Here is a 13,901-nt window from a genome sequence, read left to right as displayed (position 1 = left end):
GTTTTTTATTACAATTTAAAAAATTCTGATAGTCAAACCAATAGTAGGTATAAATCAAATTCAGAACATAACTTCTCTAGTTTCTTAGCATATAAATTCAGATATACAAATAAAACTATAGCAAACAAACTAAATAAATCTTGGCAGATAAAATATACTTTATAAAATAACTATTGTCCACCCATATCATCAATCTAAATTCAACTGTATATTAATAACATTCAGCATACTTTTATAAGTCTATAATCCTTATATAAAACTCCCAGGTAACTGCATTTTAGAATGCAGAATTCTTCAGATTTTAGAAAAGTAATATAGCACATATATAACTCCCACAGCAGGGCTTAAGGCAGCATCCTGTCATCAAGTACATAACTATTTCTGCAGCAAAAATTATGAACAGTCACATTAAGTAGGATAATTAAAGACTATAAATAGCCTCATATCAGTTCAGGTCAGGTCAGGTTTTGCTGCCAGGAGCTTTTTAGATTTGGGAATTCCAGATAAATAAATATTGTGGATCCATTATTCCAATTCAAGAATCCCAACATTTTTAAGTTAGCAAATATTAATTCCTTTTTTTTTTAAAAAGATCTTATTTATTTATTTGACAGAGAGAGACACAGTGAGAGAGGGAACACAAGCAGGGGGAGTGGGAGAGGGAGAAGCAGGCTTCCCACCGAGCAGGGAGCCTGATGCGGGGCTCGATCCCAGGACTCTGGGATCATGACCTGAGCCGAAGGCAGATGCTTAACGACTGAGCCACCCAGGTGCCCCAGCAAATATTAATTCTTTATTCCTCATAATTTCATTAACTGCCAGTGTAATTCCAGGTAGGAAAAAAAAACATGGCTAATTCAAAATCACCACACACCAGCATAAAAAAACACCCATAGTTAGAAACCATCAATTCAAGAACCAAAGATTCTATACAAATTTTGACTTTATCCTAAACTCTCTTTTTTCTTTTGAGTGTAGCTGACATACTACTCTTTCAGCTCTATTTTGTGTATTTGTTTTTAATCTCTATCTGCACTGTCCAAATGACAGCCATTAGCCACATTCGGCTTTTTAACATTTGACTATGTCTAGTCCCAAGTTGAGATGGGCTGTAACTGCAAAATCTCACTGATCATTTTTGTACTGATTACATGTTTAAACAATAATCTTTTGGATAAACTGATTAAATAAAAATATATTATTAAAATTCACCTGTCTGTTTACTTTTATAACCTACCTACTAGGAAATTTAAAATTATATATGTGGCTGGCATCACATTTCTGCTGTAAAGTGTTGCTCTGGTATCATGTCGGTTATAATGGCTGAAACTAATTATAATTAAAATATTCCTTCCTCGAGGATTCCTCTCCTAACTACCCAAGACTGGGGTGGATATGAACCCAATGTAATTCTATTGCTCCTTATCCTTCTATCATAGTACTGTTTCATTATATTTTAGTTGATTTTTGTCATTATTCCACCAAGCTGAAAGTTTCTTGAGGAAAGAGACTGGATTTTTTTTTTTTTAATCTCTGTGTACCTACGTTATAGCACAGGCATAGAGCAAGCATTCAGTAAATGTTAAAAATGAATCAGAATGTCCCAATGAAATACTATTAAGTTGATGTGAAAAGTCACACAAAATTCTGAGGCTATAAATGACTAGAGCAATAAGCAATCATAAATTATATTCTCAGCCTTTCAAAAATATCAACTAAAATGCCATTAAATTTTTAAAGTTTCAATTTGTTACAGAAAAAAACAGGATATTAAAATCTATGTTTTCTCACCTGAAGTCAAATTCCTAGCTGTACTTTGTGATTTCTGCATTTCCGTAGATTTAAAATTGAGATCATCCTGCATCATCTTCAGCTCTTGATTGGTGATAGAAGAGATCTGTTTCATACGATTTATATTCTGTATTTGTAGAGAAATAAAAATGGAAAAAATTCGACTGATTTGGTTCTCCAAGAAAACTCTTGGAAAACACTGCTAAACAGCTAGATGTTCTGAATCGGTATTCTTTTTTGAAATACATCATTTATCATGTATGTTTTATGTATGTTTAGAAAAATATAGTGAGATTAAAAGTCAGGTTTTTGCAATAAGGAGAGACTAAATTAAAGCTAATGTAAAAGAAACAATTCTGAATTTTATCTCACTGTAGAAGAAATTCAAATACACTCTTTTAAGAACTGCTTGGAGTCTTAAGACACATAGAATATTTAAAAGAGACTGCACATTTTTCCTTCTATTCCACCACTCATTAGTAGCTGCTCAATAAACATTTTTTTATGAATCAAGATATTCCTGGATAACCTATACTCTTGTAGGTTCTTAAAAGAAAAGAATCCCTTCTATTCATAATACAAATGACTGTGTAAAAATGTATCAACATTTTCCATTAGAACATCTAGATTTTGAAGTTTCTGTGCAAACGTTACTTCTCCAAGTTCAGATACGTTAACGATGGAAGAATATCATAATAATTACTCTGAATTGGCCCCTTACTTACTGCTAAAAATTGACATTATACATATCTCATCCTTTTCCCCTATCATCCATAGCTGAATTTTGCTAGAAATACACAAATTAATAGCTTAAAGAAATAAAATAATAAGCAAGGGAATTTAAAGGAAACAGATTAAATGAACAGATGCAATAGTGAACCACTGCATTTTCTGAGCTGTATTTGGAAAGGTTATCATAGTAAAAATAATGAGGATGCTAAGACAGGTACATGGTACTCACTCTACTACAGTGCTCCAAAAGTGCAACAATGCTGGCTTCTATCTGTGCCTTCCTTTCCAGTTCCTGATTCTTAGTTTCATCAAAAGTCTCAATAAAAGCTGCAGATTCAAAATATAATGAGAAGCTACTGTTAATGTAGTTAACACTATATAAGTTCTGATCTATAGATCTTAACAGTACTTTCTAGAAATTCAAAGCAAATTTTAAATTATCACTATGTAATCTTTTATTAACCCAAGGGTAATTAAATTACTCAATAAGAATATTTCTACATACTTTCAAGCTTTTAAAGCTTAATAGTTATGATCTTAATACAAATAAACTAAAGGCTAAAAATTCAGGCTCAGAAGTAACAGCTGATATTAAGGAGAACATAAAAAGTCTGTTTTTACAGATCTCCTTGATATATCTATAATTATTCATACTTACAATTAGCCACTAATTTTAATATGGAAAATAGTTGCTAATTACCTATTTCATCTGAAAATGAGTATTTTCTTTAAAATGTTGCATTAATCTCAACTAAGTAAATTAAATAATTTATTCACATTATAAATATTCTAAGAAATCTTCCTTTCTCTTGTCTAATATAGAATCAGTACGTAATTTACTTTTTTATATTCTTAAGGCATTTCTATGGCTCTTTCAAAAATAAAAACTTACAGTTAAAATAACTTTACTGTTAGCAAGAAACAGCGAATTAATTTTCAGATGATTTTTGGTCCTTGCTGAGTTTTTTTTTTTTAAAGATTTTATTTATTTATTTGACAGAGAGAGGGAGAGAGACAGCGAGAGAGGGAACACAAGCAGGGGCAGAGGTAGAGGGAGAAGCAGGCTTCCTGTGGAGCAGGGAACCCAATGCAGGGCTCGATCCCAGGATCCCGGGATCACGACCTGAGCCGAAGGCAGACACTTAACGATTGAGCCACCCAGGCGCCCCAAGTACTTGCTGAGATTTTAAAGAAATCTTGGGATATTGTTAAATCAGAGTTGGCAATTACTACTTTATGGCATGCTTCTATGAAGGTAACAATTGACATTGGACCAATAAAACTTTACATTCTAGCAAAAATGATTATTAAAAAAGGAAACCAGTAAAAAAAAAAAAAAGAAACCAGTAACAGATAATAAAGATCAATTTTTAAAAATTTATGAATGTACAATGCAATTAAGTTTAAGTAAAGCTCTACTTACAAAGTTAAGGTTTTTAAAAAAGTAAATGAGAAGCTGCAACAGAAGGCTACTAAAGCTACAGTCTGTAACAGAACCAAGTAACAAGATCTGAGGTAAAGGCTGATAAATAATGAGAGGAAGTATTATGAAAAGCTAAAAAAAAGGCAAAAGATACTAAAGATGAATACAGTGAAGCAGGAAAAAAAGAACATTCAACATTCAATCAGTAAGTGGTCTCTATACAAACAATAAATGTAAGTACTAGCTTTAGAATCTATGCCTAGCACAAAACTACTCATACATACACAAACGTACAAAATCTTTTTTTAAAATTCTCTACCCATTCCTAAATCATGCTAGATATTTATTAACTCTTCAAGGCAAATACTTTGAATGTCCACACTTCTGCATTTATTATTAGTCACTGTATCTGCCCAAAATGAAATCTCTGATTTGGTAAGCATGAACAGATATCTGAGAATATTTTCATATCAGTAAGGTCACTTACTGTCCATATTTTCCTCTCGTTTTTTTAGTTCCTTGTACTTCTGATTCATTTCGCCTATAAGAGATACAAAATATAACATCAATTTCAAAAACTCCAGACACAGTGCTCTAAATGTAAAATATTTCTTAGGTTTTTCAGTATACCAATAGTTACTGAATATTCGATATTTTCAATTCAGTGAAATTCTTTTAATTAACATACAATCTTTTAAAACAACTATGTATGTCTGTTTGATAATTCAGAAAAAACAATCTCCTGACTGGAAAAGACTAAATGCTTTCCAATGGTTCTCTATTTCAGTCCCAACTTGGACCCACTCAACCTGCACATGAACAATACTGGTGGTGGGAAACATAAGCTCCCCAAAAAGTTCATTCCCATCTTTGAACAACTCACAACAGCCGGCAAAATAGCAAAGTAACCTCCCTCACAGACCTTAAAGTCTACAAAGACTGAACAAGCAATTAGAATTGCTACCGTATGAAAAAGGGTGCTGTAAGAGCACAAAGACAACTTATCTAGTTAAGGAATTTCCAGGAAATTTCTCTAAGGAAGTAATAGTTAAGCTAAATTATAAAGAACAAATGAATAGGAGTTACCTGGTTGAAACAGAGAAGAGGTTCAAAGTCAAAGCATTGCAAGTAGAGAAACCCGAAAGTGAGGATGAGTATGGCAGCACAAAGAACTGAAAGAGTGGTATGGCTGAGGCAGAGAATGTGAAGTGAAAAAGTGGCACAAAGAGGAGGCAAATGATGAGAGACCTTATAAGACACATATTATAAAAGTTTGGACTTCCACCTAAGGACAATGGTAAAACTATTGAAGAATTTTAAGCAGGGGAATAAAATGATCAATTTGCATTTCTGAAAAATATTTCTGGTTGAATGAATAAAAGGCAAGTAATACTGGAGGCAATATAACCAGTTAGGAGGTTGTCACAGTAATCCAGGCAAAAGATGAAGGTTTCTTGGAGTAGAGCAGTGGCAATTAGGATGGAAACTAGATTTTTCAATCCAGTCACTTAAGAGCCAGAGTAAATAGATTTTGTATAACTCTTGGGTTTCTGGCTTGGGCAACTGAAGACATGCTAGTATTATTAACTAAAAAGAGAAGCAAGTTTAGGAACAAGTTGCTTACAACAGGTTTGGACATGTTGCATTTAATATATGTGGAAGACATGTTTAAAAGGGCAAAAATCCGGGGTGGCTGGGTGGCTCAGATGGTTAAGCGTCTGCCTTCGGCTCGGGTCATGATCCCTGGGATCGAGCTCCTCATCCGGCTCCCTGCTCAGTGTGGAGCCTGCTTCTCCCTCTGCCTCTCTCTCTCTCTCTCTCTCTGACTCTCATGAATATATAAATAAAACATTTTAAAAATAAAAAAAAAAATAAAAGGGCAAAAATCCAAGACCCTGACAAATGGATGAAGCTGGACACTTTAGCAGCATAAAGGGGCCATTAACAGAGGTAGATCATGATTATTTTATAACAAAAGGATTTTCCGTGTAACAAAAACTGAGTTTTGGAAGGACACCACTATTCCCCTAGACTAGTGAGACCCTGTGTTCTCAGGGTCCCAGGTAGAGAAAGCAGAATAAATTTACACTTGCAACAACCTGTAATTTCTTTATCTAAGTCAGTCAATTTTTAGGATTCTGGAAAAACTAAGGAACCTTATTAAGATGATGCCCAGTAAGGATGGCGAGAATAACAGACTTGAGATTCCTAAGGTGGTTCCTGATAAGAAGCTGGCACATTTAGAACTTTAAGCGTTCAAAAAAAAAAATCAGGGGAGCCAAAAGTTACAGTGCAGAGGTTAAAATGCAACGGTCAGCCTGTGTTCTGTATAAACTCCTACGCAGTGTTTTCAAGTACTGGCTAAAGTTAGGAAGTAGAGGAAGACTGTTGGGTTAGAGCCTCGAATTACATGGAGGCATGGACTTTGTTATTAATAACAAATTTGTATATGATTAAGTTTTTTCAAAAATAGATTATAGACAAATTAAAATTATGTCACCATTCACACTCACTTTATGGCAATAATTTTTGAGCGGGAAACAAAGACTTAGGGCTGGAATACCCTCCATAGGAGGGTAATATGCATGGAAATGTTATACAACGTATGTGAAGTAGCAGAAAAGCTAGTTTCTGCTGAACCTGCCACATCCTAGGTTTCTAAGAACGTCCTGGTTGTCTGAGAAGTCCCACTCTTCAGAGACTGGTTAGGCATTAAGGGATTAGGAGGAAGGTCTGCATCCTAGGCTTTATAAAAATTTAACTACCATCTTATCTTTCTTCTTACAAACTTAAAAGAATCTCCTATACGTGCTTTTTAAAATTCCTCATCTTGCTATCAGACCTCAAGATACTGTAATGAGGCTTCTCCTTCTGCCATCCCAATGAAATTTCTCTCAGTAAGACTGACTCCTTAATTATCAAATCCAAGGGGCAGTTCCCAGTTTTTATTTCACCCCACAATATCTGACACTATTGATACATTCTTCCTTCTTTTCAAATCTTTTCCTTATGTATTTTTGTTGTTGGGGTGGGAACTTCTTTGGTTTTTCTTACTCTCAGATCACTCCTTATGTCTTCTCTTCATGGCTTTCCCTTTCTTCTACATTTAAATTCTGGTTTCTGCTTTTAGTTGACTTCTAATACTACATTACACCCAGAAAAATCCACTCATTCTTGTGGTTTAAGAACTCTTAAATTTGACCTTTTCCCTAATTTTCTGATTATTTTATCCAACTGCTTACTAGATACATTCATATGGGTATCTTTCAGGACATTCTAACAGTATATTCATAATTAAACTCATCAGTCTTCCCTTACGAAGTATGCACCTCTCCGTATTCCCTATTATATTTGGAAGTCCTTGGTCACACACTTATCATCCAAGTCAGAAACCTGGGAGAATATTCTTTTCTTCTCTTCTCAAATCCATGTTCTTAATTGTCATCAGACTGAGCTAGAAGACATATCTGGTCAATGTCTCCAGCTACACAGCTGGCCAGCTGGATTAGATAGGACAGAGATCCCATATATCTTAGTAGATTCCCAAGCTTCATAAAACCTCTTCCTGTATCACTGTTGCTAAGAGGAAAAGAGATCAGGGAACTAGTGAACTCCTCCAGTTTGCGATTTCTCAGTTGGAGGATTCATATCTGAGTGGCCCATGAGAAGCAATGTACAGATGTGGACAGTCCTAAGATAAGGTAAAATACAGGAGTTATTACCAAATCTATTCTTAGATTTACTCTCATAGGAGAGGACAAGATCATATATTGGGGATGCTAATCAGTATGTCACACTGGAGGTGCAAAAGCAGGCAAGTAAAAGGGTCTAAAGTAGTAAGATTCAGGAGACCAAAGGAGAAGGAAGAGGGCACATTGATAAAATAAGGGTTATTTTAGAGCTGTCCTCAAATTCTTAACATTTGATCTAATTATAGTTCTACATAATTTATTTATTCCAAATTTACTGAATGCCTGCTATGTGCCAGATACTGTAGCAGGTGCTGGGGAAATCAAAATGAACAAGATAGTTACAACTCTATCCTAGAAGAGCTTACAAATTATTAGATGTACAAAACCAAAAGTTACAATGGAACATAAGTGCTCTAAATGAGGTATGTATGAAATCCAAAAATAAGCAGATAGGTGAAAGACTTCAGCAGGTTCTTATATAGAGAAAATATTGTACCAGCAAGGCACTCTAACAGGTAATGTAGGAATTACAGAGATGAAGAAGACCTTTGCCTTCAAGACATTTATACTCTACCAATACAAGTACCCCAAAATTATAAACTATAAATTCAGGCTTTTTTCCCTCATGTGGAGGAAAAAATAAATGGGTATGGACTATTACAAAAGACTTGGAAACCTGTAGAGAGGATATCATTGTTTTCTGAGGCTCTCTGCCATAGAAAGCTAGTGGAGTAAGGGAGATATGCTTTTCTTGCACTACCAAGGGACTGAGTAGCACCACAGCCTCCTTTGTCCTCACTGCCAGTTCATCTGACTCTTTTCCACCATCCAATGTTCCCTTGATTCTAGGCTTACAGAGCTATCTTGACTTTTATATTCTGAGAAGTAGTTCTGACCCTGGAGAAGGTCTGAGTACCATTTCCCCCCCATCTTCTATCTTGATTAATATATAAAAAGCCGTATGCTAATGACTCTTCTGGCCTCAAGCTCCCCAAATTGGCAGGCCTACTGATTTTGGAGGTGAAAGAGCAGCAAAAAGAAAATAAAATTAGAGAAGGGGGCCAAGAATAAAACCCCAAAGGACTTCTGCATATCCAAATTCTTCCTATGTAGCACTTGGGGTCCTTCTGAGGCAAGCTAAGTCTCCCCAGTGCCTTTGAGTGTTCGATACTTTTGAATGTTCCTTATGTGACATGGTTTTAGTCTCTACCATTCTGCTCATTCTACTCTTAGTGAGTTCCAGTTTTTTTTTTTTTTAATCCCTTTTAAAGTATAATGCCAAGGGGTGCCTCAGTCAGTTAAGCGTCCAACTCTTGATTTCAGCTCAGGTCATCTCAGGGCCATGAGACTGGGCTCTGTGCTGGGCGTAGAGCCTACTTAAGATTTTCTCCCTCTGTCCCCTACAAGAAAGGAGAGGAGAGGAGAGGGGAGGGGAGGGGAGGGGAGGAGAGGGAAAGGAAAGGAAAGAATAATGCCAAGAAATTTAGGATTCGAAACTATCACTTCCCACAGTCTACATATTCATCTTTCTGTTAATGCAACCTAGGATTTCAGCTGTTTTGGAGGCTATAACACATTAATTCATACTGAGTTATTGTTTAAATCTCCGCTAACATTTTCACATATTTTAGTAAGCCAGGACACTTTCTCTTCCCCTTTCCTACTTCGATTTTAATCACTTTGGGGTTCCTATTAAATTCTATCTTTTTATATTCAGTTTCTCTCTCCAACCTACTTTTCACCTGTCATTAGAGCAGTAAGTAGTAATCAAGTATATCAAACTGGTATGCTAAAATGAGTCCATATAAGTTTAATGTTTTAAGCTAACTTTTGGCTTCAGGCTTCATCCAACTTATCAACCATACATTCTCTGCAAAATGTTTTAAATTTCGGCAGGCAAATTTCTTTACAGCTATGTAGACCAAGTCTGATAATACTATTTCTACACACTGGAGGCACTTTAAAAATATATAATAAAAATTCTCTAAATATGTAAAAGTTGAAATTATTGCTAAAAGCCTCACCATATAAAGAAAAGAAAAAGGATCATGAAGACATTTGTTTTAACAGAGTAATGTCAATAAAACTGGATGGTATAATAAGTAGTCCATGGAATATATTAAACACAATGTAACTTCTTAATTATTTCCTAAAGCAGTGGTTATAAACTTTAGCAGAATCAAAAGGAGGGGCTGCTGAAACACAAATTGCTAAACCCTATCCCTACATTTCAGACTCAGTAGCTCTGAGGTGGAGCCTGAGATTTTGTTACAGATGGTGCTCACGTACCTGATCTGGAAATAATAGCATCATTCTAATGAAAAATACAAAATGTAGTTTAACCAATCTTCAACTTGAACAATAAGAAATGATTCATTCTTCTTCATTGAATGTATATTGAATCTCTATAGAATGGCAATGTATAAATGCCATTTGACATCTCAGATACCAGAATATAAACCAGCTGGAAACTGAATCGATTATTTTATATATCCTGGGGAAAATACTTTCCAAAATATGTTTTGGGAATATCTCCAGGAAAGTTATTCAAGTTTCAGGTTATAAATTAATAGCATTAATAATAACAGCTAATAACTAACACTATATGCACTATGATAATGGTTTGCTATTCTCAGTCTCACACATACACACACATACAAAACCCCATTCACCTAATCTGCACAGTGACCCTAAGTAGTAGGAAGGTACTGTTATCATCTCCATTTTAAAAATGAAAGAACTAGGGGCGCCTCAGTGGCTCAGTCAGTTGAGCAGCTGGCTGATTTTGGCTCAGGTCATGATCTCAGGGTCATGTGTTTGAACCCCAAGTCCAGCTCCATGCTGAGCATGGAGCCTACATGAGATTCTTTCTCTCCCTCTGCCCCTCCCCTAACTCACACATGTGCTCTCTCTAATAAATAAATAAATCTTTAAAAAAATAAAAATGAAGAAACTAAAAAAGTAATAGAAAATAAAAATGAACACAACTAAGGTATTAAAAAGTCAAACAGTATTCCAAGATCAGCCAGTAAAATAGCACAGCTCAGATTTGAATCTAGTTGTTCTGGTTGGAGAACCTGTGCTCTTAAATAAAACTATCTTGTCCTTATAAATTCCATATTACCTGACATACGCAAAGAATGAAAACTGCTCAACTAGGCCATGGAACCCTGAGTATGAAAAAGTATTCTAGAGACAAACCAAGGAAAAATGTTTTTGTATTTTTATTACTCTTCAAAGAAGCATATAAATTATGGAGTAAATTACAATGACTTTATACAAAGTTTAGGACAGTAATACAATGATCCTATAGCACTTCACATGTATTTCGGGTCATGATACATATTTATCACATTGTAGCAGTTAGATATCTAGACGTCTGATACACCATACCAACAATCACTATTTGGTTTTACAATCTAATCCATCCTTGGAAAGATACTGTACTCTAAAAATGAAGGAATAATTTGTAGTGAGTAACAATGCCCCAAAATTTTTCTTGAGAGGTAAGTGCTTAAAAATAAAAGATACTTTTTTAAAAATGTGACTGTACTTTTTCAACTGTGGTCAAGCCTGGTCCGTCTAAGTAGACAGCCAGAAAATTAGCCCCACCTTGTGGATCATAGTAGTACTACAAATGCAGGCCTTAAGGAACAGTGAACTGTTAAAAGTGTGTATTCTCTGACCTCTTACCTCTGAAACAAATAGTACATTATATGTTAGTTGAATTTAAATTAAAAAAAAAAACCAAAGTGTATATTCTTTTGACTGACAAAAACTAAGAAATTTATAAATAACATTGGCGAGGAAGCACTTTCACATACTGCTGTTGGTTGTATAAAATGGCACGACTTTTTCTGGAAGAAATTAGCAAAAATAATAAAAATTGTAAACATAAGTAACAGTCTACTCATAATTTCACTTCTAGAAATTTATCCTATAGAAATATGCAAGTTAAAAAACATGTATGGAACAAGGTTATTTACTGCAGCATTATTCTTGGTAGTGAAAAATTAGAAACCACCTAAATATCAATGTGGATACAGTGAATACTATTTAACCATAACAATAACAAAGATGATAATGGCAACTAACAGCTGTTGGGAGTAATAAATATGTGCCAGGCACCATTCTTGGTCTGGCTTTAAAACCCTGACACTGACCACTATTTCTAAAATGGAAGTATACACCCTCAAATGGAAAAATGTACATTAAATATAGTTAAATGAAAGACTCAACCTCAGAGGAATTATATATTATTCCATCTTAAAATACATATGCTTACATATGAACATAAAAAGTCTAAAATGCTATAAACATCAAATTGTAAATAATTTAAAAGACTGGGATGACTCTAAAGACTGGGATGACTATGAGGAGAAAGGAGATGACTTTTCAGACACTTTTGTATTGCTTGAATTTTTCACATTGAGTACATACCACATTTTTATATTAAAGGCACACAATTTTAAAAAATAAATTAACTGGAGTCTTTAGTTTAAGGGAAAAATTTTTTTTAAAGATTTTATTTATTTATTGAGAGAGAGAGAGAGAGAACGCAGAGGGAGAAGCAGACTCCCTGCTGAGCAGGGAGCCCAATGTGGGGCTCAATCCCAGGACCCTGGGATCATGACCTGAGCCGAAGGCAGATGCTTAATCGACTGAGCCAACCAGGCGCCCTGGAAAAATTTTTTTAAAACAGGAAGGGATAACCTCCTACATACTAAGGTTAATTGCACAGTTAATGAAAGCATGAGAATGGTCATACACACACACACGCACCCACGCATACACACATCCCCCATAAAATGAAGCATATTCAGGTGATTAAAACTAGAAATTCTGGGGGCACCTGGGTGGCTCAGTCATTAAGTGTCTGCCGTCGGCTCAGGTCATGATCTCAGAGTCCTGGAATTGAGCCCTGCATCAGGCTCCCCGCTCAGCGGGAAGCCTGCTTCTCCCTCTCCCACTCCCCCTGCTTGTGTTCCCTTTCTCGCTGTCTCTCTTTCTCTGTCAAATAAATAAAAAAATAAAATCTTTAAAAAAAACTCTAGAAATTCTAAGTAAAGTTTATAAAACTTATAAAACTGGTAATTTCTTTTTTTTAAGATTTTATTTATTTATTTGAGAGAGAGAGAATGAGAGAGAGCACGAGAGGAAAGAGGGTCAGAGGGAGAAGCAGAATCCCTCCCGAGCAGGGAGCCCGATGCGGGACTCGATCCTAGGACTCCAGGATCATGACCTGAGCCGAAGGCAGTCGCTTAACCAACTGAGCCACCCAGGCACCCTAAAACTGGTAATTTCTTGATAAAGATGGCAAATTGAATATGCACAGTTAATTCTAACCCTCTCCTAAACTCAACTAAAACTACAGTAAAAAGAATTTTTAAAGGTAAAACTCCCAGCAATAAGGAAAATTAAAAAAGAAAATAATAGAAATAAAATTTCAAAAGCTGTAAGCAGATAGACAAGTGGCAACTAACTAAGCAGACTAGAGAAAGCCTAAACCTAAGCCAACATTGGGTAAAGCTGAGAACCAACCCAATTTCAAAAGGTTTTGGAATTTTGCATAGAAGACTGATCACTTATTTTGTGCTCCCACTCCGTGAAAGGTTTTGTCATGTTTTAAAACAGTAACACTCTTCTTTTTAGAATTTAATGTAATATAGTGAGGACTAAAGTAAAGATCTGATTTAAGTGGACTAAGAAACATTACCTACTTTGAGGAAGCTTCAATATGAGATATATAAACTCTAAAGTATTAATTTCTGGTGAGAATAAAAAATTTCTAAGTCAACAATTACAAAAACAAATTACTCGGCTACATGTCAGAAGTAAACCTTGAGGTAAAAGGATCCTTATTTGAAAGGATATCCTGTGTTAAATGAGAATACAGGCTACTATTATCTATTTTTTGTTTTTTTCCTTTACCCAGAACAATAGTGCTTTTTCCATTACTCTTTTTCATTCAGAAGCAATATTTTTTCAAGTTTTTATTTAAATTCCAGTTAGCATACATTGTAATATTAGTTTCAGGTATACAATCTGGTGATTCATCACTTACATACAACACCCAGTGCTCATCTGAACAAGTCAACTCCTTAATATCCATCACCCATTTAATACATCTCCCCATCCACCTTGCCTCCAGGAAACCTCTGTTTATTCTCTATAGTTAAGAGTCTGTTTTCTAGTTTGCGTCTCTCTTTTTTTCCCCTCTAGGTTCATCTGTTTTAGTTCTTAAATTCCACATATGAGTGAAA

General features: G+C 35.1%; 1 protein-coding gene across 1 annotated transcript in view; it reads right to left on the bottom strand.

Annotated features, from left to right (window-relative positions):
• The window catches only part of IFT74 (intraflagellar transport 74), an 86,142-nt gene that overhangs the window by 15,661 nt on the left and 56,580 nt on the right, over positions 1-13,901 (bottom strand). The window contains exons 14-16 of the mRNA XM_028115183.2: positions 4,434-4,487; positions 2,753-2,850; positions 1,792-1,918 (exon numbers count right to left, since the gene is read on the bottom strand). Of these exons, the coding sequence (XP_027970984.1) occupies positions 1,792-1,918; positions 2,753-2,850; positions 4,434-4,487 (279 nt within the window). The remainder of the gene's footprint in view (positions 1-1,791; positions 1,919-2,752; positions 2,851-4,433; positions 4,488-13,901) is intronic.

The sequence above is a fragment of the Eumetopias jubatus genome, unplaced genomic scaffold (assembly GCF_037043125.1).
Source record: "Eumetopias jubatus isolate StellerSeaLion01/CBP00866 unplaced genomic scaffold, mEumJub1_p1.0 scaffold_15, whole genome shotgun sequence".
NCBI classification, from domain to species: Eukaryota; Metazoa; Chordata; class Mammalia; order Carnivora; family Otariidae; genus Eumetopias; species Eumetopias jubatus.
Note: the sequence above shows the minus strand (reverse complement) of the source record. Positions and strands in the feature narration are given on the sequence as shown.